The sequence below is a fragment of the Eucyclogobius newberryi genome, unplaced genomic scaffold (genome assembly GCF_026437365.1).
Source record: "Eucyclogobius newberryi isolate DKJ021-1_F unplaced genomic scaffold, fEucNew1.0.hap1 SCAF_12, whole genome shotgun sequence".
NCBI lineage: Eukaryota > Metazoa > Chordata > Actinopteri > Gobiiformes > Gobiidae > Eucyclogobius > Eucyclogobius newberryi.
This window is the reverse complement of record NW_027315746.1, coordinates 16,702,647-16,727,688: the sequence shown is the minus strand read 5'-3', so window position 1 is coordinate 16,727,688 and position 25,042 is coordinate 16,702,647. Positions and strand designations below refer to the sequence as shown.

Below are 25,042 nucleotides of genomic sequence, written 5' to 3'. Positions count from 1 at the left end.
TGCTCCATTCACTGCAGCAGACTGACTTTTATGTTTCTTTTTGCAGCTTTTCTGCCATTTCCTTCTTTGAGTCAGCCTGCACTTCCCTCCTCATTGCATTACACTATGGTTATTGGCCTCAGATTGAGCTTTTTCTCCTCTATTTTAGGTGGTTTCTCCGAGACATATGCTGCACTCTGTGACTATAATGGAATCACTTGCAAAGAAGAAGTGCAATGGGTAAGGCGAATATGGCCTGTCTGTGTTTTATCTGATCATAAAAATAGTACATACATTAAGGGTTTTATTGATGTGTGGAAAATGCACTTAACTTGTAATTAAAAATATATTGAATAAGAGCAGACTTAGTGATTTTGGTGAGGTTCCAAATTCAAGATATAATACATAGATACACATACATACTACACTAGATGTGTTAAAAAAACAGAAACACTTGTATCAGATCAAGATATTTACTCAAAACAAGTATCGATACTGGAAAAAACTAAATAAATCACATAGATAGGACAAAATTGGACACTACCTGAAGAGTTTCTGTCACACGTTTAAGACCACATGAAAATATTAAAGAGTCTACTATCATTTTGGGTTGAAAATTAATTGTATTGTAAAAAAGAAAATCATTATCGTAACAAAGTAGCAAGTCTATTTCTTAGTATTGAAAGGTCAGAATTGAGGAGGAGCTGCTCAGTCTCTCCTCCTCAGACTCTGTGTCTGATCACACTGTCTCTTCACTGTAACAGCAGCAGCGACAAAGATGATGACACACGACTGGACAATTTCAGAGACACTTTAGTCTGGGAAGAAGAATGGAAAAGTGGAAAGGCTCAATTTACTCAAATAAAGAATAATCATATTAGAGTGTAAAGCCTGCCTATATCTAAACACAGTGCTACATATTCTCTATCAAACTTTTTCCTTTTCCCCCCAAAAGACGGGTATTATTCGTTCTAACTAGATCGATTTTTTTTGTGTTTAGTGTTTAAAATAACTACATTTAGAAAATATCGGCAGGATACTTTATCGGCCAAAGCTTTTCCCATAACCTGTCTCTACCACTAATAATTACATTGTTTCACTCTCTTCTGTCTATTTTACTCTGCTTCAACAGGACGTTGACACCATCTACCATTCTCAAGACAACAGAGAGTTCAACCTGCAGGACTTCAGTCATCTTGACAGCAGGTAACAGAGTTTACTGACTATTCACAGACACAACCACCATTTTGAAGGTTAATTTACAGTTTAAAGCTCCTTCAAAGGGCGGGAAACTCATTTATTTGGCAAAAAAATCACAGTAATCCTCAAAAACACACATCTGATTATGTTTTAGAGTGTGCCTAGAGCTGAGCCAAACAAGTTGTTCAAAGGTCGAATATCCCATGATTACTTCGGGCTTATTAAGGTTTACAAATTAGTTGTTAATCACCATGTTAAAGGCCCATTTTTTTCAAATTTTGAGATGAGAAAAGGGTTTCAAATAAATGCAGTTGTAACCAGCACTCAAATATAGTCTACATTGGATTTACCTCCCTGATTAAGCTACATCGGTGTATAAATTATGTATAAATGATACATTTTTTTATGTATATATGAATATGTTTTATCGTGATGGACTGGTGCATCTTTAAATTTGCATATGTGTGTTTTCTATGATCTTCAGTTCTAGACTTGTGGTGCTGATATGTGACCTAGAATTGGTGAAGCCTTAGCTGTCAACTTGTCAATCAAAAGTCTGTTCGGTTTGATGGGTTTATCCAAGTCAAATATGAGTAAATTAAGTATTTATTTTGGGATTCTTTTTCTTCTTCTCTTTCTCTGATCAGACTCCCGCCTTGCCAAATGTTGCCAGTCATTGCTTGAAATAAAAGTTCCTCCTTTCTTCTTCTGTCTTTGCCTTGTCCTGAGTGTGTGCTGCATTTTGTAACAAGTATGCAGTGATCATAGCAGTCAGAATGATGTGCCTGTCAGCTGCAGAATACAGCTGTAACATACACCATTTGTCTCCTCCTGGCGCTCCCTGCTGGCATCGCTTAAAAAGTCCTGATTTCTTTCACTGACATATTCAGTATCTGCTTTCACTAGAGCTCTGCTGCTGATCGTAAAACTATGTGCGACGCGTGGCATGCAAATAGGTATTTGTCTTCAGTTTGAAGATTGTTTCGAGTTCAGAAAATCCCATTTTACATAGAATCTCTTATGTTTCGCTGTGCAAGAACAATCATGATGACTAGAAGATGCATATCCTCTTAAAAATGTACGTCTCATCACTAGGGTGAAGCTTTGCCATGTCGGTAAATCAAAAAGGCATTTGTTTAGGCGTGATTGCTGCAGAAGCTCATGAATATGAATGTTTTATCACATTCAGTAAAATTGTACTGTCTTTGCACTGTTGTTTTTCCTACGTTTGTATAAAAGTTTATGATGAAATATGCGGTAGAAATCGTTGAGTCATGCTTTGGATTTAAAAACTTCTGCTCCTTACTTACACCAGGCTTACAATTGCCCCAAGATGGAGCTTAGTGGGATTCAAAAATGGACTGCAGAGATTTAACAATAGGCACCTGTAAAACAATGCCGAGAAATGCTAAAACCAGCTGAAGAAAATGGTGGTGCTATTTGTGGAACAGACGATTCAAGAGCGGCTGTATTTGCTCTCTGCGATAAAATTGCTCCCCAGGACTGGAAGCAGAGATTTGGTATTACTAATTGAACTATTGTTGGCCCCATCTTGCTTGGTATGGAATGAAAAAATTGTGGTAGTCACTAAACAAAAGGACCAAGTGTGTTATATGTTCATTTAAGAGATAGAACCTGAAAAGACAGCTCAATGTAGGTTTCCCGTGAAATTCAAACAATGGGCTAAATATTCACAGTCACTATCTCTAAAATTAACTCTGAAAATGTATAAAGTTTCACTGTCCTCAACTTGTCCTTTTACACTTCTTCCCCCTTCTTTACATGGTCACCGCCTGTATCTTGTAGACAACAGCGTTTTACGTCTGAGTGCTGTCCATCAAATCACTATCTCTGGCCATTGGAAAGTAGACACTTCTGTACTCTAGCCTCCAGCCCTGTCTCATCCTCTCGATATGCTCCTGGTGTGTGCTCCATGCATTTTCCTCACCTCTTTTACATTCTATTCCAGTGTCTCTGAGTCATACTTGCTCACACAGTGGTTGGCGCTGACAGTTTTGGCAGACCTGTGCGAGTGGCCTCTACGGACTTCTGTGCTGAAGTCAAGTGTGTAGAGTTAACTCCATTTTTATTGTGTTGTTTATTAGTTTTTTTTTTTTTTTTACCTATGTAAAACTGTTACTTCAAGGGAGGTGAACTTCTGTGATGTGAAAACAGTCAAACCTTTTCTTCAGCAAAACCACAGTGATTTATTCCTGCACATGTTGTGGAATGGTTGGACGATGTCGATATTGTTGGTCTGTTCAGAACATGTAAATACCAAGTTAGCAAAGGGAATTTATATATATATATATATATATATATATATATATATATATATATATATATAAAAAGTAAAACATTTTGATATGCTATGGCACTTGATTAAGCCTCAAATTCACATCTGGAGCTGAAATTCCCCAGATTACCCTCACAAACGTGTAATTAAAACGAATTGATCTCAAAGTCAATTAACCTCCCAATGCTACATGTGGGGTGTAGCACTGGTATAAGTGCTGATGGTAATTTCTTGATTCAAATGTCCTTTGTGGATTGAGAGAGAACTGCTAGAGCCCCTAGAAGCTGTTAGCTTGTAAAATCACTGCTGCGCCGTATAGGCCGCTGAGCGCAAAGTGTGATCAAAAAAGTACCAGCTTATAGTCCAAATTTTAAGGAATACTTTCACCCTATTTTTTAGAGTTCATTGTTTCATATCATATGCCCTATTAAGTAACATTAGTTGTGTTTCCTCTCCGCAGATCTGACCTCTAATTTGGCCTGCTTGTTTTCATGGAGATGGATAAGCTAATACTGTAGATCATTTCAGGACAAAAAAAATAACAGCAGGTGTCTGCCAGAAAAGTTACATAGTTACATAGTGCACCTTTAAAGCTAGACTTAGAATCAGAAAATGATTTTCAAGGTCAGTGAACAAAAAAAAAAATTCACAGCATGAAACAGGTGCAATATGAAACATCAATAATAATAGCAAAATATAGCCGCAAGCGGCAATGATCGGCCCTCGCCACGCCGCCGCCACGCCGCAAGAGGAGAGGGCGCTAACGTGCCCCAATTGTCCTTTGATTGAAATGTTAAATTTGGGAGATTTCTGAAATTCTAGCTACAGTTTGCAGCTTCGCCGCTCAGAGACCGTGACAGGTATCAATGTAATTTGAATAACTTTTGATGTCCCACTAGCATTTTCACCAAATTTCAGCTTTTTAGGGCCAACGCCCTGGGAGGAGTTTGTAAAAGTACGACGTTTGGAAAAACTCCCGAGTCATGCTTAGCCATTTTTGAAGCAATATGGCCGACATTTGGTTGGGCGGACGGCGTTGCCGTAGTAATATTTTTTACTTCTCTTGTCACCATCTACCTCTGCGCCAAATTTCATGATTCTACGATCAGATTTTTTTGGGGTCATTTCCTGTCTCTCAATGCATTTTTGGTACATTTGGGGGCGCTGACGCGCCAATTTTTTTTTATTTTAGAAAAGGGAAATAGCCAGAATGTAGAGATGCACGATTTTTAGAGGTGTGAACATTTTTGTGACTTTTCATCAATGTTCACTGGGTGAAAAATAGGGGGGTTGGTCCCGAGAAGAAGAAGAAGAAAGAAAGAAAGAAAGAATAATATTCCGATGCGAAAACAATGTTTCCCATTTTTCAAATATCATAAACTATACATTTTCGGAAAGCGCTCGCGCTTTCCTACCTCATGGTGTGGGTCCCTGGTCACTGACGGGTACTTTCGTTAATTTTGAGTGGGCTCCGCCCTCTTTGAGTTTTTGGCCCTCTAAACAGTAATAATGTTCAATTTTTGCATTACATGTTTATATGCACGGAACATGCAAGAGATGGGGAACGTATTCGTGAGCTACTTAGCGCAAATGAATACTTTATATGGGGATGACATCCCAATGTAAAGTGCTCGTTTAGTGCGCACTTTTGCACAGGCTTCGCCCGTTTACAACGGTAATGTTCCATTTTCCTACTACTAATTAGTATGCACGGGGCGTGCGTGAGTGGAGGAGTGGCGCACTTTCACAGCCGTGCTTCGCACGGCCTTACGGGACTAATAGGCCTCTCGCCAGCTTGTGGCGCTCGGGCCTAAATATAAATAATATAAATAAGGCATGAATAAAAAAAGGCTTAAATCTAAATTAGATCAAATTAGACTTAAAGACTCATGTACTAAATACTGAATATAGACACATAATTACAGTTTAGTCAGACATGACAGGCAGTCTGTATGAAACAGTGTGAAACTAACAAACGAATGAGTTTGAAGCAAAAGTGTAAACAGGCTTTTAGGTTCCGCCCGGTGGGCAGGGCTGAGTGACTCTTGGATGAGAGTTAAAACATCTTGCTTGTTCAGAAGACTACAACTGAATCATTTTCTACAATGGAACTCTCCTGGACGAATGAGGGATTACACCGACTTGTTTCTAAGTGACAGGTGTTAAGTCCAACGAGTCCAACGGCAGAGGGAGAGATAAACCTGCTGTAGCACCGCGCTCCCCTTATGTGGCCTGAAGTGAACTCACTGTATACAGGCCAGCACCAGCCCACTGTATAACGTGTGCGACTGTGCGACTGTGCGACTGTGCGACTGTACAACTGTGCGACTGTGCGCCTGTATAACTGTGCGACTGTGCGCTTGTATAACTGTGCGACTGTGCGACTGTATAACTGTGCAACTGTGCGACTGTACGACTGTGCGACTGTGCGACTGTACGACGGTGCGACTGTACGACGGTGCGACTGTGCGCCTGTATAACTGTGCGACTGTATAACTGTGCGATTGTGCGACTGTGCGACTGTAGGACTGTGCGACTGTGCGACTGTACAACTGTACGACTGTGCAACTGTGCAGTGTGAGTGAGACGTCATGAAGGTCACTTACATGTCCCTCTGTCAGAGTGTCAGTCAACTGTCCATGTCACTGATGCCTTCTGACATGTCCTACACACACACACACACACAGACACACACACACACACACACACAAACACACATGCACACACACACACACACACACACACACAGACACACACACACACACACACAAACACACATGCACACACACACACACAGTCCCAGCTGTACAAGTCTGTCAGACGAGTCTAATGGAAAAGAAACAGCCCGAGGCCATTTAACTCCTCTGAGATTTACTGTAATGTCCTGTTGGCTACTGCGGTTACTGGCACTGGACACTCCCTGGCCACATTTCAATGCTTACATCTCCATTCTTTTCCATTCTGCAACTCACAACAAGCCAGGAAACAACACAAGGGTTGAACACAGTAGGACAAAATACTGTATGCTGTACTTTTTCTTCAAACACATATTGGAGTTGTGATTAGATTTGCGATGTATGTTTTAAATTGAAGATTCAGTCGAGGGTGCACATTTTCAACCTGTCCAGGAGCAATAACATTTGAGACTGAAAGGCTGAAATATAAGCAGCTAAAATAAAACTGAATTCTAAAACCACATGCAATTCAGATTGTGAACTACAGCTTTTTACTAGACTCCTGGGAGACATAGAGAATATTTCGTTATTTGAGAGCGAAATAATTGCAAACTTTGTCATTTGTAAAACTAGAGGTGGATATTGAAGAATTCACATACTACCATGAATGTTGTTTTAAAGATATACAACATTTGAATAGCGAGTATATCATTAATAGTTATTGTCTATGGCACTAATAAAGCTGATACAAAGTAAATATGACATTTTTTATGTTGAAGACGTTGAAATAAAGGTATAAGGTGCACGTTTGATTCATTTTACAGACATTTTCACATTTGTCTGATAATCAAATCACAACTAATGCGTTTAAGGACATGCTTTTCTATTGGATTGACATAACATCATCTAAATATCGTTTTTGGGACACTCGCTAATTCATTATTCATTCTTGGTCAATATCACCCACCCTCATATATTTGAATTTGACCTTAGCGCACAGGAATCCAGCTTTTCAACGTTCTATTTCTCTGCCACTGTTCCCCGCCCTCTCTCTCGCGCCGCGGCTTGTTTGTCAGATGATATATGGCAGGTGTAGCCGCCCGGCTGTAGTTGGACCTGAGAGGATTCTGAAACTCTCGGTACTTCTCTCTCGCTAATAAACCCCTTGTACCTCGCCATCTGTTTGCGTAGCGGCGGATGTAGCGGCGTATCCAAGATCAAACACGGGCTTAAGTGAATAATCCATTGACCAAACCATCGATCTTTGCGTCTTCCTCTCCTCCTGTGTCCCCCCCCTGCCTAATTCGCTGTCTCTCGTCCTCAGCCTCGACCGACATCAGCTCGGCCCATTGTGTTCTGTCACAATGATGAACTGCGCTTTACAAAACAGAACGCAGACAAAGTTTGGCCTCATGATTATGTGAATTCATAGATAAATGGAATTGAGTGGCTGTGGAGCAGATGGAGTTTGCTTGTTTGAGGATTTCATCTGTTGTGTTTGTGTTTACATCGCAGAGACTTGGCGGTTATTGTGGCATCCGTTGCGTACAACACCTGGTTCACCAAGCTGCACTGCAAAGACATGCGTATTGTAAGTAATGCTTTGAATCTTTTCATATGTATTTTGCCAGATGTGTCTTAAAAACCCATTTTAGTTTTCTTCACTTTGATATTTTGGTGCAAGCGTTCATGCAAACTGAATTTATGTGACTGAATCGGCTTGTGTAGCAGCCATTTGGCAGTCTTAAAGTTATAATATTGGAAGTGAAATCTCACCCACAGGATTAACAGACTCACTCTTTGGTCTAAAAATGATACATGTTTGTGTAGTTTCTGCCAGGTCATGATATAAAAACATTACATAAAGCTAAGAAATGCTTTCAAATATGTTTTATCATTGCTGTAAAAGGAAGTGTCTGATTATAGCATGTGTAATAGCAACAAATTCAGTGCACGTCAATCACACGGCACTATAAAGAGAAATATTTGAGTTTGTTGGTTTGGCCTGTCTTATATTATTCATAAGTGCAAAATAGATGTCTTCTGTGACTGTTGACTAACCTCTCCTGAAAATCAAATCTGAATCTGATCGTTACTTACACAGCTATCAGCAATTATTTTGTCTTTCTAAAAACAAATACAAATGCCTTTCACTTTTACCCCTAAAAATTAAGAATGCAGATTTTCAATTATTGACATTTAAAGCAGAACTAAGTAACTCTATCAGTAGAGCTCCCCCTGCAGCTCCCTTGTGAAAGTACATTGTCAGAAAATAGACGAAAAATATTTCTTTCTTTCTTTCTTTATCATCTTTATCATATACGATGGTGTAATCTCTTACAAAAAACATTTACATTGCCAAGTGTAAGAAAAAGAGCCAGGGTTTCTCAGCTGCCTTGTCTTTGGGCCGATGTTATAAGGCTTTTCCACTCAGAGACAGCAGGGGGCGACGACGGGCACTTCAAACACCTGTAAATACACATTTAACCATAACTGAACTTACAAAGACATTCAATAAGGTGAAAATGTGATTTAGTTCTGCTTTAACTTCTCGGTTCAAAAGCCCCATGATGATTAGAAATGACTGAATCTCAATCTTGATTTAGATTGGATTAACTGCCATTATTTTTAAAGTTATATCTTAAACAAAGTAATCATTTCCCCAGCTTGATCAACACATAGACCAATATTTTCAGTCCACTTCTCTGTTTTTACCTCCAGGGGTCAGAGGTTGTGGACCAGGTTCTTCACACCATCAGCAAATCCAACTGCCTGGAGGAGATCACGCTGGAGAACGCAGGCCTCAAGACGTAGGTTTCTGCCCGTTCTGACATCGCCGCAACCCTGCCAGACCCTTTTTGTCCAATCTAATTTTCTATTTCCCTTCTCTCCCCTGTCCTCTGCGTCTGCTCCGGTCTCAACCCTCAACTCGTGTTTTATTCTCTCTTCCTCCATCCTAACCTTTTGTGATCCCGTCTCTCTCGCTCCTCATCTCACCTGCTCAAACCACTTAAACTTTCCTCTGCTTCCCGTGGCAGATCAATTGTTTCCCTCTCCGCTACAATATTGAGTTTTGTGGCTTCATCTGGCACGATTTCTCACCTCGTATGCATGGCCAGAATGAGTTAGCAGGGCCCTTTCCTTATCGGCTGTTAATTGAGATGAATGGACTGTCTTTGGATACAATGATTTGCTGCAGCGCAATAATGAAGTTACAGAGTTCTGATTGGCCCCATGTATTAAATCAGTTGCAATCGAGAGGGCAATTTTTATGCTAGGTTTTTTTTTACAAGCTCTGCAGTAAAAGCTAAGGGAACAAATGTCATATAACTGTAGGGGTATGACTTACAAGGCCTGATTTACAGCAGCTCAGTATCGGATTTCTGTAAAATGATTGCAGCACCAATAACTCAATTCTGATGTTTGAGTCACTCTCTGAAATCCACAGCCATAACATTGTGACTTTTGACTGAAGGTGAATAAAAAGACAGATTTTTTCTTCTCCATTGCTCCCTTTAGTCAATCGGATATATTGAACTATTTGCCCTCACAGTCAATGTGTTTGAAGCAGGAAAATGTGAACGTCAAAGAAGTGCCCCAAGGATAGAACCAGACAATCTTTCTACCATCATATAATATCTGGTGATTATTATATTGTATTGTCCAAGATGTTCAAAATAAACCATATATATTCACTATATAATTTAAAACACTTGCATTTGGAAATAACTGTGAACTGCGCTGAAAGTTATTGAGCAGATTATTTTCTTATTTCAATAAAATGCTGATTCTAAAGTGAAGGTTTCCAAATTCACAGTTGTGTATCGAGCTGTTTATTTAAATACAGCAGCAAGCTTTGCATTTGCATTGATTGCATTTAAATAATCAAATATTTATTGAATACATTACAATGCCCAGTTGGCAAGAACCTTTCAACGATCTGTATTTTGTTCACTTTTGTGATTGACACAGACTAATGCACGGACTTGAAAAGTAACTCGCCGAGCTCTACAACGTTTACTTTTGGAGTGAATGGGAGAGTGTAAAATGGATTTACTTTAAGGCAGAAGAAGTGCACAAAGGGACTGTCCCACACTTAAGGAGTTCTTTTCCACTTTTCTATCCCCAGGGATTTTCCACAGAAGATGGCGTCGTCGCTGTCAGAGAACCCGGCCTCAGTGATCCACTCTCTGAACCTGGCTCACAACACGCTCGACAACCAAGGTAGAATACTCTGTCAGCTACAATTATGTGTGCTGCAGCCTCATACATGAGAGTTTTATGGTTTTTGTTTGCTCTCAGGAACACTAAATCAATCCCTCGCCATGTGCAGCCTTAATTTTATTTTATGCTTTATTGTTTTTCATCTCATTTTTCTTTAATGCTTTGACTGTTCTGTAGCTCAACATTACCCCTACAGCTGCGGTATTTGTGCCAAAGCACCTTATTTTGTCATTGTCGTTTTAAAATAAATAATAAAATAATAAACTTCTTTGTGCCACTGTGAATTCCAGACAATGATTTACTCATTTTTCTTTTAAATCCTGGTGTAATTTTTCAAGTTAATGTCTAAGTGCCTGATTGGACAAGCAAAGTTTTAGTACAATTTAAAGATTGTTATTCCAAGCACAAGATGATCATTTCAGTTGTTTTGTCAGAGATATCTAGTATTCATTGTGACTAAATAGATGCACTAACGCTCAGAGATGTTACTATTACCAAATCTCATCAATGCCTTGGCGGAGGTTTGCTCTTGTAAAGTCTATTTATTTTTGGCTTTAGATTCAAACCTTCGAAAGAGCTTTTGAATTTGTTTTTTTGTCTCACACAATCCCCTCTCGTCAGAATCACTCATTAACTAATTCACCCTCTCTCGTCTGACACGTGTCACTTCCACTCTCTTCACGGCATTCTTTATGCTCACACTTGCCACATTATGGAATTCGGCTTTCGCACAGATCGAGGCGCTCCACGTGTGAATGGAGCTGAGAATGAGGGCAAGTTAGGATTCTTTAAGATGCAACAATGCCTTTCATTATTAAATGCTGCAAAATACTTCATGAGGACAGAACACGACACTCGTTTGTTTTGTTTTCTTGCATGGCAGAAGATGCAATTGAATAAACTTGGCAGATTCTGTATCTTCCACATGGCTGTATGGTCTGTAATGAGATTTCCGTGTCTTGAATTGAGTGTTGTGTAATGTGCGTCGACATATGGTGGTGTACATGGGGTTTCTAGCCTGTTGCTTCATGTGGGTGAGTGTGAGATTGTGATTTAGACAGATTTTTTCAGTTTTATTTGTAGATAATCTGTCTTGAAGGAGGTGTATTTAAAGACACAGGGTTAGAGCTTGTGTTTTGGTAAAGCAAAGTATATTTTAGATCGTATAATGTTTGTTCTTTTGAATCTGTGTGTGCTCTAGGTGTCTCCAACTTGATTCAACAAGTGTGTCGCCTCAACAAGGGGCTGCGTCTGCTCAATCTGTGCAAGACCTCTCTCTCCTCTAAAGGTATGTGCCCATGGTTCTATAAGTGCCTAATATAACAACGCACGGATACACATTATTAGGCCCGAGCGCCACAAGCTGGCGAGAGGCCTATTAATCTCGTAAGGCCGTGCGAAGCACGGCTGCGAAAGTGCGCACGTAGTGCGCACGAAATCGAGCGCGAAGCGCTCGCCCACTTCCAAACACTCACTAACGCACTCCTCCACTCACGCACGCCCCGTGCATACTAATTAGTTGTAGGAAAATGGAACATTACCGTTGTAAACGGGCGAAGCCCGTGCAAAAGTTCGCACTAAACGAGCACTTTACATTGGGATGACGACCGCGAAGCGGTCGTCATCCCCATATAAAGCACTCATTTGCGCTAAGTAGCTCACGAATACGTTCCCCATCTCTTGCATGTTCCGTGCATATAAGCATGTAATGCAAAAATTGAACATTATTACTGTATAGAGGGCCAAAAACACAAAGTGGGCGGAGCCCACTCAAAATTATCGAAAGTACCCGTCAGTGACCAGGGACCCACACCATGAGGTAGGAAAGCGCGAGCGCTTTCCGAAAATGTATAGTATATGATATTTGAAAAATGGGAAACATTGTTTTCGCATCGGAATATTATTCTTTCTTTCTTTCTTTCTTCTTCTTCTTCTCGGGACCAACCCCCCTATTTTTCACCCAGTGAACATTGACGAAAAGTCACAAAAATTTGCACACCTCTAAAAATCGTGCCTCTCTACATTCTGGCTATTTCCCTTTTCTAAAATAAAAAAAATTGGCGCGTCAGCGCCACCAAATGTACCAAAAATGCATTGAGAGATGGGAAATGACCCAAAAAAAATCTGATCGTAGAATCATGAAATTTGGCGCAGAGGTAGATGGTGACAAGAGAAGTAAAAAATATTATTACGGCAACGCCGTCCCCCGAACCAAATGTCGGCCATATTGCTTCAAAAATGGCTAAACATGACTTCGGAGTTTTTCCAAACGTCGTACTTTTACGAACTCCTCCCAGGGCGTTGGCCCTAAAAAGCTGAAATTTGGTGAAAATGCTACTGAGGAGTGGGACATCAAAAGTTATCCAAATTACATTGATACCTCTCACGGTCTCGGTGCGGCGAAGCCGCAAACTGTAGCTAGAATTTCAGAAATCTCCCATATTTAAAATTTCTGCCGTTTGCGCAGATAAAGTCCGAATTGCGTCAAATTAGAATCAGTTGTTAAACTCTTTGCCCTAAACCTACTTGAAGTGAAATAAATTCATTTGGCGCCACAGCGCCCCCTACAGATTTTATATGGAGGTTAAATGTTTAGTTTTGCGAAATTATATGAAATTTGACACACAACTCAATTTTGGCATCCCCATCAAAAAAGTCAATGAGACCCATGTCATAATTGTTATGGCGTTGCCGTAACGATGATCGAAACCTTTCATGTTATTCTAATGGGGAAATCGCCAGAACATGTTTACACTTTAGACTTTCACAAACTCCTCCCAGGGCGTTAGACATATTAACCTGAAATTTGGTGAGACTCATCTTCAGGACCATCAAAAGTTATCCACATTTTCATTCAAAGAGTCACGGTGTCTGTGCACATTTTGCCAAGAATTCAAAATAAAATAGCTTTTTGATGGTAAAACAAAGGGGAGAAGATGTGACAGCGTCACAGATTCAGCAGTAGGCGTAATAAAAGGACAATTGGGGCACGTTAGCGCCCCCTCCTCTTGCGGCGTGGCGGCGGTGTGGCGGCGGCGTGGCGAGGGCCGATCATTGCCGCTTGCGGCTATATTTATTATTATTATGCTTATTTCTTATCAGATAAGATAAGTTTATTGCCATTGTCTCAACTTGCTTCGGCGTTAAGGTGCAACATTCAACAATTAATAATAATAAAAGCAAAATATAGCCGCAAGCGGCAATGATCGGCCCTCGCCACGCCGCCGCCACGCCGCAAGAGGAGGGGGCGCTAACGCGCCCCAATTGTCCTTTTATTACGCCTACTGCTGAATCTGTGACGCTGTCACATCTTCTCCCCTTTGTTTTACCATCAAAAAGCAATTTTATTTTGAATTCTTGGCAAAATGTGCGGCTTTGCCGCACAGACACCGTGACTCTTTGAATAAAAATGTGGATAACTTTTGATGGTCCACCCCTGAAGATGAGTCTCACCAAATTTCAGGTTAATATGTCTAACGCCCTAAGAGGAGTTTGTGAAAGTCTAAAGTGTAAACATGTTCTGGCGATTTCCCCATTGGAATAACATGGGAGGTTTTGGTCATCGCTACGGCAACGCCATAACAATTATGACATGGGTCTCATTGACTTTTTTGATGGGGATGCCAAAATTGAGTTGTGTGACAAATTTCATATAATTTCGCAAAACTAAATATTTAACCTCCATATAAAATGTGTAGGGGGCGCTGTGGCTCCAAATTAATTTATTTCACTTCAAGTAGATTTAGGGCAAAGAGTTTAACAACTGATTCTAATTTGACGCAATTCTGACTTTATCTGCGCAAACGGCAGAAATGTTAAATTTGGGAGATTTCTGAAATTCTTGCTACAGTTTGCGGCTTCGCCGCACAGAGACCGTGAGAGGTATCAATGTAATTTGGATAAATTTTGATGTCCCACTCCTCAGTAGCATTTTCACCAAATTTCAGCTTTTTAGGGCCAACGCCCTGGGAGGAGTTTGTAAAAGTACGACGTTTGGAAAAACTCCGAAGTCATGTTTAGCCATTTTTGAAGCAATATGGCCGACATTTGGTTGGGCGGACGGCGTTGCCGTAATAATATTTTTTACTTCTCTTGTCACCATCGACCTCTGCGCCAAATTTCATGATTCTACGATCAAATTTTTTTTGGGTCAGTTCCCATCTCTCAATGCATTTTTGGTACATTTGGGGGCGCTGACGCGCCAATTTTTTTTATTTTAGAAAAGGGAAATAGCCAGAATGTAGAGAGGCACGATTTTTAGAGGTGTGCAAATTTTTGTGACTTTTCGTCAATGTTCACTGGGTGAAAAATAGGGGGGTTGGTCCCGAGAAGAAGAAGAAGAAGAAGAAGAAGAAGAAGAAGAAGAATATTCCGATGCGAAAACAATGTTTCCCATTTTCCAAATATCATAAACTATACATTTTCGGAAAGCGCTCGCGCTTTCCTACCTCATGGTGTGGGTCCCTGGTCACTGACGGGTACTTTCGTTAATTTTAAGTGGGCTCCGCCCACTTTGTGTTTTTGGCCCTCTATACAGTAATAATGTTCAATTTTTGCATTACATGCTTATATGCACGGAACATGCAAGAGATGGGGAACGTATTCGTGAGCTACTTAGCGCAAATGAGTGCTTTATATGGGGATGACGACCGCTTTGCGGTCGTCATCTCAATGTAAAGTGCTCGTTTAGTGCGCACTTTTGCACGGGCTTCGCCCGTTTACAACGGTAATGTTCCATTTTCCTACTACTAATTAGTATGCACGGGGCGTGCGTGAGTGGAGGAGTGCGTTAGTGAGTGTTTGGAAGTGGGCGAGCGCTTCGCGCTCGATTTCGTGCGCACTACGTGCGCACTTTCGCAGCCGTGCTTCGCACGGCCTTACGAGATTAATAGGCCTCTCGCCAGCTTGTGGCGCTCGGGCCTAAATACTTAAAATAAGGCATTTATAACATTAAGAATTTACTAATAAAACAAATATTTTTTTAATAATTAAATTTACAGAAAGTAACTTGGGGATTTAAAAATATATTTCTGATTTGGGGTACAGTGTTTAAATGTTAAACTCTTACTTGAGGATAAAAATACGTATTACTTATTTGGGGAAAATCTTAAATGCTTAGAATTCATATATTTTAGAACATGTGGTATAGCATTGTGATGATTGTACCTGGGGGGGGGGATACTTACTATTTGAAGTAAGATACGCTTCCTTTATTGTCATTTAAGGAAAGCAACAAACACATTTTGAACAAACCTTACAGTTATTATTTGTGCTTATTATTTGTCTCACAGTCCAAGCTCTTCATTTTACCAAAAGCAGTTTTACACATTCAAATCAATGTACTTTCTGCTCCATCAACCATATAATACTCTGGTCATAATCAGTAGTAGATCTTTTTATATAAATCCTGAGCATTAGTGCTGTGTCCTAGTTTTGGTTCTCATCATCCCACACAATTCTATCATGTTTGTATTATTCTCAAAAATACCGTTATAATGATATATTTTTTGTTTTATAATATGCTTTCTATAAGATTTTTCATTCATATTTTCAGTTTTTTTTTTCTTTTTCTTATTAGAACGTGTTGCTTTCATGTCGTATTAGCTGTCCTAGAGCATTATGAATGATTAACTGCAATTATCATGCTTATGCTCTGTGATTTGCTGGCATACCATCACAACCAACAATCTAATGAGCTTAATACACTATATATCTTAAATGTATCTTTACTCCTCCATATCAGTATTACTTATTTGAGCTACAGTATTTCAAGGGGATCTCTGTATGTACCAAAAGACCAGTTCTCGTGTTGAATTTGTCCTCACAATCGTTTCCACCGGGTTGGTAGAGAGGAGTCGAGAGGGGACGACCTTGTGGAGTAGGTGTTTCTATGACATCACGGGTGCATTTTTGTTCCATATTTATAACTGTCTCTTCCTCCGCTGTTCCCTGAGCCTCTGAACCACCTACACGCGTGACAACCAAAAATGAGCCATGTGATTAAAAAGGAAAATGGCGAGGCTGACACTCGCACACGCCGGGCCATGACTGACACTCTGAGTGATAGATAGAAGAGGGATTAGACGCAGCGTCCCCTCGTCCCCTCGTTTCCCGCCTAATCGCCGCAAATTAGGGATGAAGAGCTTAGCCCGCCTCAGACTGGCACACTCTGGCTGCTTCGCGCTAGACACTGCTGCCGTATGACCTTAAATCAGTAGCGATATGAAGCACACATTTTCCGGTAATTAGTAAAGACTATTGGCAGATGATTATAAATATTATTACACATAATCCTTACAGTAATCCTTCTTTTTCAAACTAGAGCCCTTCAGAACAATGGTAAACCTTGCTCATTTGTGCAGTGTGACATGTAGAATGTGGGTGGGTGAATAGCTTTTAGTCAGTCTGAGCTCAAAGAAGGTTAATGTTTTCAAAGCTTCGTCAAATGCATAAGAAAACCACAAACTCAGTCTCAAGCTTGGAAAAAAAGAGTTTCACAAACTTATTCAAGTAACAACACAAATATTTATTTTTTTACCCTATTCAAAATATATTAGTAATATATAGTCAAACTTTTCCATTAAATAAGTTACCGGTATGTAAACATACACATTTCAAAGAAATAATTTTAGAATCTAAAACAATAATTAGCTTTAGATCAACGTAAAATAAATACATGAAAATATGACATTATATTCCTAATCCGTAGCACATGAGGCGGCAGTTGATTTGATTACTAATTTACTAATTACAAAGTTTACAAAGTATACAAACCTCTTCAACTTTGCACACCCCACTAAATAGCTCTAAATCAGCTTCTTGTTGAGTGCAGTGCTGTTTTGTATGTAATTTTGGTGCATTGTTAGACATTGGATGCAAATATTAGATACAGACCTCTTTATCTATCCTGACTTGGGACACTCCATGCGTTTGTCTCCAGTAGATTAGACTGTAACGGCCTGCTCACTGGCCTCTCCAAACGAGTTGTAAAACAGCTGCAGTACATCCAGAACACTGCTGCTCAGGTCCTGACCAGAACCAGGAAGTACCATCACATTAGTCCTGTTCTCAGGTCTCTGCACTGGCTCCTGTGGCTCAGAGAAGAGACTTTAAAGCAGCTCTGCTTGTGTACAAGTCTCTCCATGGCCTAGCAACAAAGATGTTAGTGCCATATGAACCATCTCGGCCTCCTGCTGGTGCCAGAGTCAGGACTAAACATGGACCGGCCTCCTGCTGGTGCCAGAGTCAGGACTAAACATGGACCGGCCTCCTGCTGGTGCCAGAGTCAGGACTAAACATGGACCGGCCTCCTGCTGGTGCCAGAGTCAGGACTAAACATGGACCGGCCTCCTGCTGGTGCCAGAGTCAGGACTAAACATGGACCGGCCTCCTGCTGGTGCCAGAGTCAGGACTAAACATGGGGAATCTGAGTTTCAGTTTTATGCAGCTAAATGTAGAACAGTTTTCCTGAAGATGTGAGACAGGCTTTTACTCTGAAAATGTTCAAATCTAAGCTAAAAACAGTTGTTTAGCTGTGCATGTGACTGAAGGGATTTTATTTGCACACTGCTCTTTAAGTAAAGTTTTATATTGTTGGTTTATATTTTTATCAGTATTGTGATTTGAATGCATTTTTTGTGCTCTACAATATGACAGCAAAACATTACTTTGGAAAATGTAAAGTTAAAAACAAAACAAAAAACAGATCCAACCAATTGGTGGCTTGGTCCTATTTTACGAGTGTGTCTATATTTAATTCTCGGTTTGTGTGCTGCGTCAGGGTTCGGGGTGAGTTTTAATGAGGGGTTCCATCGAGCCGGTGGGTGTAATTGCCTAGTGATCTAATTTGAGAGAATGAGTTTCTTTTGTCTGGGCTTTCAGGGTAGACTCAGATAGTGATACAGAGGAAAAAAGGTTACTCGCTGCCTTCTTCCAAAAGCGCATTTATACCAGCTGCCTATGGTGCTCTCCAGTCCCTGCTCAATTATGTTCAGCCTCATAGTCGGCAACCATTGTGTTGTTTTTATTCATGACTCACCGGGAAGTCACATCAGGAGCGTTCGACTGGACCTGTGGAAAAAAAAAGAGATAAATTAACTTCAGGATTCTTGCTAAACTACTAAAGAGAACTGTGCTAAATGTGTTTCTTCTTGTTTTTAGGAGTGGTTTCCTTGTCCCAGGCCTTGTGTTCCAGTGATGACTACTCCAATTCACTTCTTCATCTGGATTTGAGCAGAAACCCCGGGGTATTATCTGGAGACGACGCCACGGTAAGGGAAATATACACATTTTTCTAGCTGTATTTTGAGTTATTAAAGGTTGACGGTGTATCCACTTGCCTCAATTCAGATGTTATTGCTTTACACATGAAGACGAGCAGGTGAAAAGCAGGTCAAGTTCCAGGTCAAATCTGTGGAGAGGCGATCCTGCTCTCACTAAGGATGCATGATTTTTTGTAATGTAATTGAATAAATGCAAGGTACATTTAGTGTTATAGTATTTCAGTCAAAGCTATAATATATAATCCATGAGACGATTGCACCTTTAAGTTACAAAATGAAAGAGAACACGATTTATATCTATTTGAACCATTGTGTTGTTGTGGAGGTCTCATATTGTGCAACCTACATTTCCGTACTGTCAACTTTTTCATTTTCTTTTGTTTTGTGCTGTTGTTTTGCCCCATGTCTAATATTGACTTTTATTTCAGAACCTGTATTTGTTCCTGGCTCAGCCCAACTGCCTGGTTCATTTGGATTTGTCGGGAACAGACTGCATTGTGGACTCGGTTTGTACTTTTTCTACCTTTGTGTCCTGACTTCACTTAGACAGAGATTGTGTAAAATGGTGGGAAAAGTAAAATAACCAGCCGTTAACCATTTGTTATTGGAATACTTGATACTTGACCAATAGACTCTTTTTACCAGCAATATATTTGAACCCTAAATCATAAAGTGTGTTTAATCCAAACCACAAAGTATTGTAATGTTTTTCTTAGTCCAAAGCCACTTGCACCAGGTTCCAGTGTGGGGCGTGTGTGGCTCCAGCTCAAACTGTTGTGTTGTTCATGTGTGTGTCGATGACTGGTGCTGGTCCGAGGGGCTGATAGTGTAGAATGTTGGCCATTGCTACAGTCATGTGTAGAGGGAATGAATAATGCACTGTAAAGCCTTTTTGGTGTCATGAAAGACACTATATAAATCCAATGCTTAGTTAATACATATATAATAATAATACGTACAGAGGGCTCAGTGTTAACACATGTGCACACTGATGTTCCGTGCTGAGGAGGAGGTCTGCAGACAGGGGATGTTCCTGTTAACGTTGGTTAAACTGCTTTTCTATTAATGATCATTGACTGTTAGATTTTCTAACTTTCTTTCTGCAAATTCAACTATTTTGAGAAGCCCTGCTGTTGTGATTGTGGGATTTACAAAATTGTTTGAATTGAATTGAAGATTTAAACCCTTATTTTACATGTAACACAATAAGTTATCTACCGATACTGGCAGTTTCTTTCCCTCTATGAACGGATGTGACACCCAGTACTTTAAGCCTTTGAGAAGCCTGCTGAATACCCTGTCATAGAATGTATCTTTATTATAAATAATAGAACATGAACATGGCAGGAATAGAGCCTTTGATGCAGCCTTTTGTTCACGTCTTTGACACTTTATCTTTGTCATGTGTTTGTTGCAGGGCTATATTTAGCCAGTCTGTTTAACAGAGTGATGAGACTGGGTCTTGGCAGAATACCACAATCCAATACACATTATAATATTTATTTTCAATACCACTATAACCACACGGCAGCTAGCCCATTGATACAATACTGGGTGAAAGTGTCTTGCCCAATGATATACTGTAGGTTATTTGGTAATGTGAGTCAGAGTTTGTATGGTTGCTGCTGCTTTCAACTCACATCACTGCAACAAGGAAATCAGGAACCTGAATATACAAGACTATAGATCTTTGATAACTTCCCTCTCCCTTTAAATGAGAACTCTATGCTCCATTGTGTACTGATATTTCTCTACATTTTCATTCCTATAAACTCATTACTTTTTGTTTAGGCTCAAACATTACTCACACAGAAGGAAACAGTTCACCTTGTGCAACTCTATTCATATAAGTGGAGAAAGAGTTTATTTTTATTTCTTTATATTGCCATACGTGAAGGTCACTTATCCTACTTATCTTTGTCTTCTTTTCGACCATACTTTCATTGCAACCCTTTAAGCTCAGAGTTGGCCCTTTGGGGCTAATTTTTGTAAACCCTTAACAGAAAAACTGTCTCCAAATTAAATCTGTCCATTTTAGTGCCAATCTTGGGAATTTAATTGTTAATTAGTTCCTGTGTTTAATCTGTACCGGCAATGGTCAGTTAGTCAATTCGCTTGACTGATGAAAAAATTGATTTGTCCTACACTTTAACCTCAAAAAAAAAATCTTGAGGGAAATTGTGTTTTGATGTAAATTATATTTGCGTGAGCTCCACCCTGTCTGACAAACACACATACATCATCTTTATTTCAAGATTAATTGGCTCATAGCTTTAAATTTTTTAATTCCTAAGTGTTTTACCCACACTGTGAGCCCCATCTTTATAAGATGAAAGCATCATTTCATATGCACTTTAATGGATGAAAGAGAGATTTACTGCTTAACTTTTCACTGTGGATGCAGAAAGCAGTGACGGGGGTGACAGAGCACTCTTTTTACCTGCAAACTGAGGATAGTAGTGGAATCAATTTAATATGCAGCACAGTGCTAAAGTGTTAGTGATGTCGGAATATTCTGTTGACTAAAAACTACAAAGTGATTTACAAAGAGACAATTTTATTGGAGTCAAGGACAGGTGAAAAATAATTGATTATGGCAGAGGTCCGGATCATAGTTTATTTTATACCTCTTATTTTTCCAGATTCCATACTAACTTCACTTTAACAAATGAATACATCCAGTCAGTGGATTCAACACAACATAGGGCCGGGTGACATGAAGATTGAAAGATTTATTGTGATCTAATGTCTGTGACAATCTGCTTTTTCAGTTGTCAGATTGTGATGCAGTCATTTTCTTTTCATGTCATGCAATTCTAAAGCTCAAACGCAGACACTTTCCCCAAACTAAGTCATGCTCTGAGTGAATGATTTAAATAATCCCAATACACTCTTAGATGCAGCAGATGTCTTGAGTTACATCTTAAAAGCGTGTATAAAAATACTAACTGCATTAGTTGTGATACAATTTAAATAGTTATCTAGGCTCTAAAATAATGTCAACATGATGTATTTGTTTGTCCACCTTTGGGTTAATCATAATTAGAACCACCTTATTGGTCAAATGTTTAAATCAACGCTCTGGTATTAGATCCAGTGCTAATCAGAAACAAATATGTTATCTCAGGTGGTGTGAAATGTTTGAGAACTACTGCTCAGGAACATTGTGACAAGATTGTTTTGGCCCATCGGAATCGCCCACCCTGAGCATGTTAGATTGGCTATTTACCCCTAAACTCTGACCACAATATCTTCACAATATTGAGGTTTTGAGTGCTTCACATTTTGATTTCTTATCAAAGACTGCTGCTGTTCTGAGGATAATCTGACCCAATGCAATAACATAATCTGCTCCACACACATGACACGCTTAATTACCTTGTCTCTTTTCCTGTGGTTTATTTACAGCTGTTCGGGGCTTTGCTGCGCGGCTGCTGTGCTGACTTATCCTACCTGAACTTGTCTAAGAACACCTTCTCTCACAGGTGGGTGCTTCATTGTATTGAACTTCACAACCTTTGCATATGCACACAAACTTGTCCCCTGATGACCCTGAAAACCTACAGAGTGGCCAAACGTAATGAAACGCTTGCTTATTGGACATGAGCGTGTAGCTGAGCAGCACGTTACGTAGGAGTGTTTTAATGTACACGTGTCTTCATTTGCTAACAAGTTCATTTAGCGTTGACTCGTGGGTGCTGTTTATGCGGCGCTGTTTACCTTCACAGCAGCAGCAGGAGCAGGAAAGAGCAGCTCTCATCCGGTCCCTCGAGACCCCAGGAGCATCCCCACTCACAATATCACATTACTGAATTATACTGAAATAAGTTGGTGAAAAATGAGCCTAATTTTAGACACAATGATTGTTCTAATCCCTGGGCTCCCGGGCATGCATTTGTACACTCTCCTACAGTTATTCTGGTTGCTGAATCCATCTTGCACTTTACTTCCGTGACCTTTCAGTGATCTTTCGCTTGCTCAAACTTGGGGTCTTTACTCTGTTTGAAAGTTTTTGGTGGAGCATGACTCGTTGGGCAAGAACAAGTTTGTCTCTGGAAACTTATTGTTAATACGGTATTTTCTCTATTTTTGGCACATTGCCCATTGTGAGAACATAGCCGTCAAAATAATACTCTTCTAATTTGAAAATCTTAATCTTATGTTATTTGAACTTCTTCTTTCTCAGAGTTTTCAATATCATAAGCACTAGTTCTTAGTTTATAAATATATATATATATATATATATTAAACAGTGTTCAAGATGTTTGTAAGAGCATGAAATCACTGCCTATTGTAAATGCCTTGTAAGTGCTCATAAATAAATGACTAGTGCTCATTAATGCCATATAAATAGTAAATAAGGAGCTTTAGTTTTATGTGTTACAAAGCACCTAATGTCCGATAAATTCTGCCAATATTTTGGGAAAGATATGTCAAACCAATTTCGTTTCACCAAATATTAGACACTGCACTTCTCTGCATTAACATGTATAAGAAGAAACAATATTAAAAGATTCAGACATAATACAGCACTGTCTTTTTCCAAACATCTTAGAAAATCAGTGTATATTTCAGCTCTTTTTCAAGTAACTTCAATGTTTTAGTCTTGTTACTTCTCTTCCCACACTCCGATACTCCTACTCCTGGTGCGCCCTCTACCCTTCGCTCTGCATCATTCTACTCCTCCAATGTCCCTAGTTCATTCCGCCCCCTGCAGCTTGTGTGGTATTAAATAGACTCTGGGTCACCGCTGCTGGTCACAAGGTTTAGAATGTGTGGTGAAACATGAGGAAGTCAACCTGAGCGTCGCTGATAAGACCACCTGACTGCCACTTATGAATATAGACGAACACAGCTGCGCGTGTAGCATTTTAGATGTAGATAGTGTTACAGACATGTGCGCATGGCTAACAAGTTGCTGAGGCAGCTCTCTGGAGGGTGTTTTCACAGAGAGACACTGACACTAGATCTGCTTATGCGACAAAAGCCCTTCTGGATCCAGCGTGTGTTGACAGGCTGCATGCTAATCATAACAAATGAGTCCAAAACGCCACTGCTCCTCACGAGGGAGTTGATCACAGGAGCAGTGGCAGCAGGCACGGGTCGGACATGATTTAAGTCTTTAATATGAAACAACTCCTTCCATTATCAGAAAAGGTTGACCCTTTATTCTTAAAGGTGCAGGGGTCCATCACCTCCTTATCTCCATGGAGCGATTATGGCTTTGTTCATTCTATTACAGGTGGTTTTATTGATCCAATAGTGTGCTCACCTTTCCCCAAATCTAACCTGTACCTTGGCCTAGTGGCGTCACCTGTATCCATGGAGATAAAGGTAAAAGCTGTGAAGCGTTCTAGACAAAGCGATAACATCTCTAGACAGGTGGTGGATGCTACAGTGCATTGGTAAATCTGCAATGAACATAATTTACTAATTCTAATGTTCATCTAACTTCAAAAAAGTTAAAATTTGAGTAAATGTAAATGCTGGTTAACAACCCACCTCTGGTTGTCCCAAGACTTTATGGATTTAACCTAATACTAGTTGTTATTAATGTTTTATAGTGTATAGTTTTAACCCTATTCAGCTGGACTTCTGACACTTCTTATAAACAAGAATTTGGACCTCAAGTTTAAGCATGTTCTTGTCGCACATAACTTTATGCCCAAAGCAGAGAAAAAATAAGTGTATTGTTTCCAAACACTTATGTTTTTGTCTTGCCCGGACGTGATTTTGACCGGACTCAGTTTAGAAATGATTTGGAACCTGCCTCGACCTCAACTACAATTAACGTAAAACTCACCAGGAAATGCATTTGACTTGGAATGCTACTGACTCAAACCATTCTAAGCTGTGTTTCTGTGTAGAATGATTGATGATACTTGTTGCTTAGCTGCAGATGCAGATGGAGCAACAAAAGTGTAAATTATTTTCTTGTAAAATTCTTGTCTCTGAATTCCTCTCCATGATTGATGAACTAATGATGTTTGGACATTGTAAATTGCAGGAGCTTGAAGCGTGTATTTGGTTGCGCCGCCGTCACATTACTGGGCAGACAGAGCCTCTAAGTGTTGTCATGACTCTGCAATCATCCAAATGGTGTGGGTCAGGTGTGATTCCAGCCTGGCGTTAGGTCTACATCAGGCCTGTTTCAATGGGCATTAAATTAGAGAGTGAAGTGATTGCTGGTTATGCTCTCAGGTTTTCGCATTATGCCTCTCATAACTATCAGGCAGCTGTGCCCGACACATGCGCCTCATTCAGAACTGGGAGAGTTTAGAGGCAGCTGCAGATGTCCTCCCCCACAAAAAGTTATGCTGTTGTGGACGAACTACCTGGACAGACTCCTATTGCTTCTCCTTTTGTGATGTTGAGTATGCATTTTG

At 39.9% G+C, this 25,042-nt stretch overlaps 1 protein-coding gene across 5 annotated transcripts in view; it reads left to right on the top strand.

Annotated features, from left to right (window-relative positions):
- carmil3 (capping protein regulator and myosin 1 linker 3) overlaps positions 1-25,042 on the top strand; it is an 88,189-nt gene that overhangs the window by 27,898 nt on the left and 35,249 nt on the right. For all 5 annotated transcript variants that reach the window (XM_072440973.1, XM_072440975.1, XM_072440976.1 and 2 more), the window contains exons 7-15: positions 149-219; positions 1,112-1,185; positions 7,666-7,741; positions 8,872-8,960; positions 10,280-10,374; positions 11,576-11,662; positions 18,535-18,644; positions 19,085-19,162; positions 22,065-22,141. In XM_072440973.1, the coding sequence (XP_072297074.1) occupies positions 149-219; positions 1,112-1,185; positions 7,666-7,741; positions 8,872-8,960; positions 10,280-10,374; positions 11,576-11,662; positions 18,535-18,644; positions 19,085-19,162; positions 22,065-22,141 (757 nt within the window). The remainder of the gene's footprint in view (positions 1-148; positions 220-1,111; positions 1,186-7,665; positions 7,742-8,871; positions 8,961-10,279; positions 10,375-11,575; positions 11,663-18,534; positions 18,645-19,084; positions 19,163-22,064; positions 22,142-25,042) is intronic.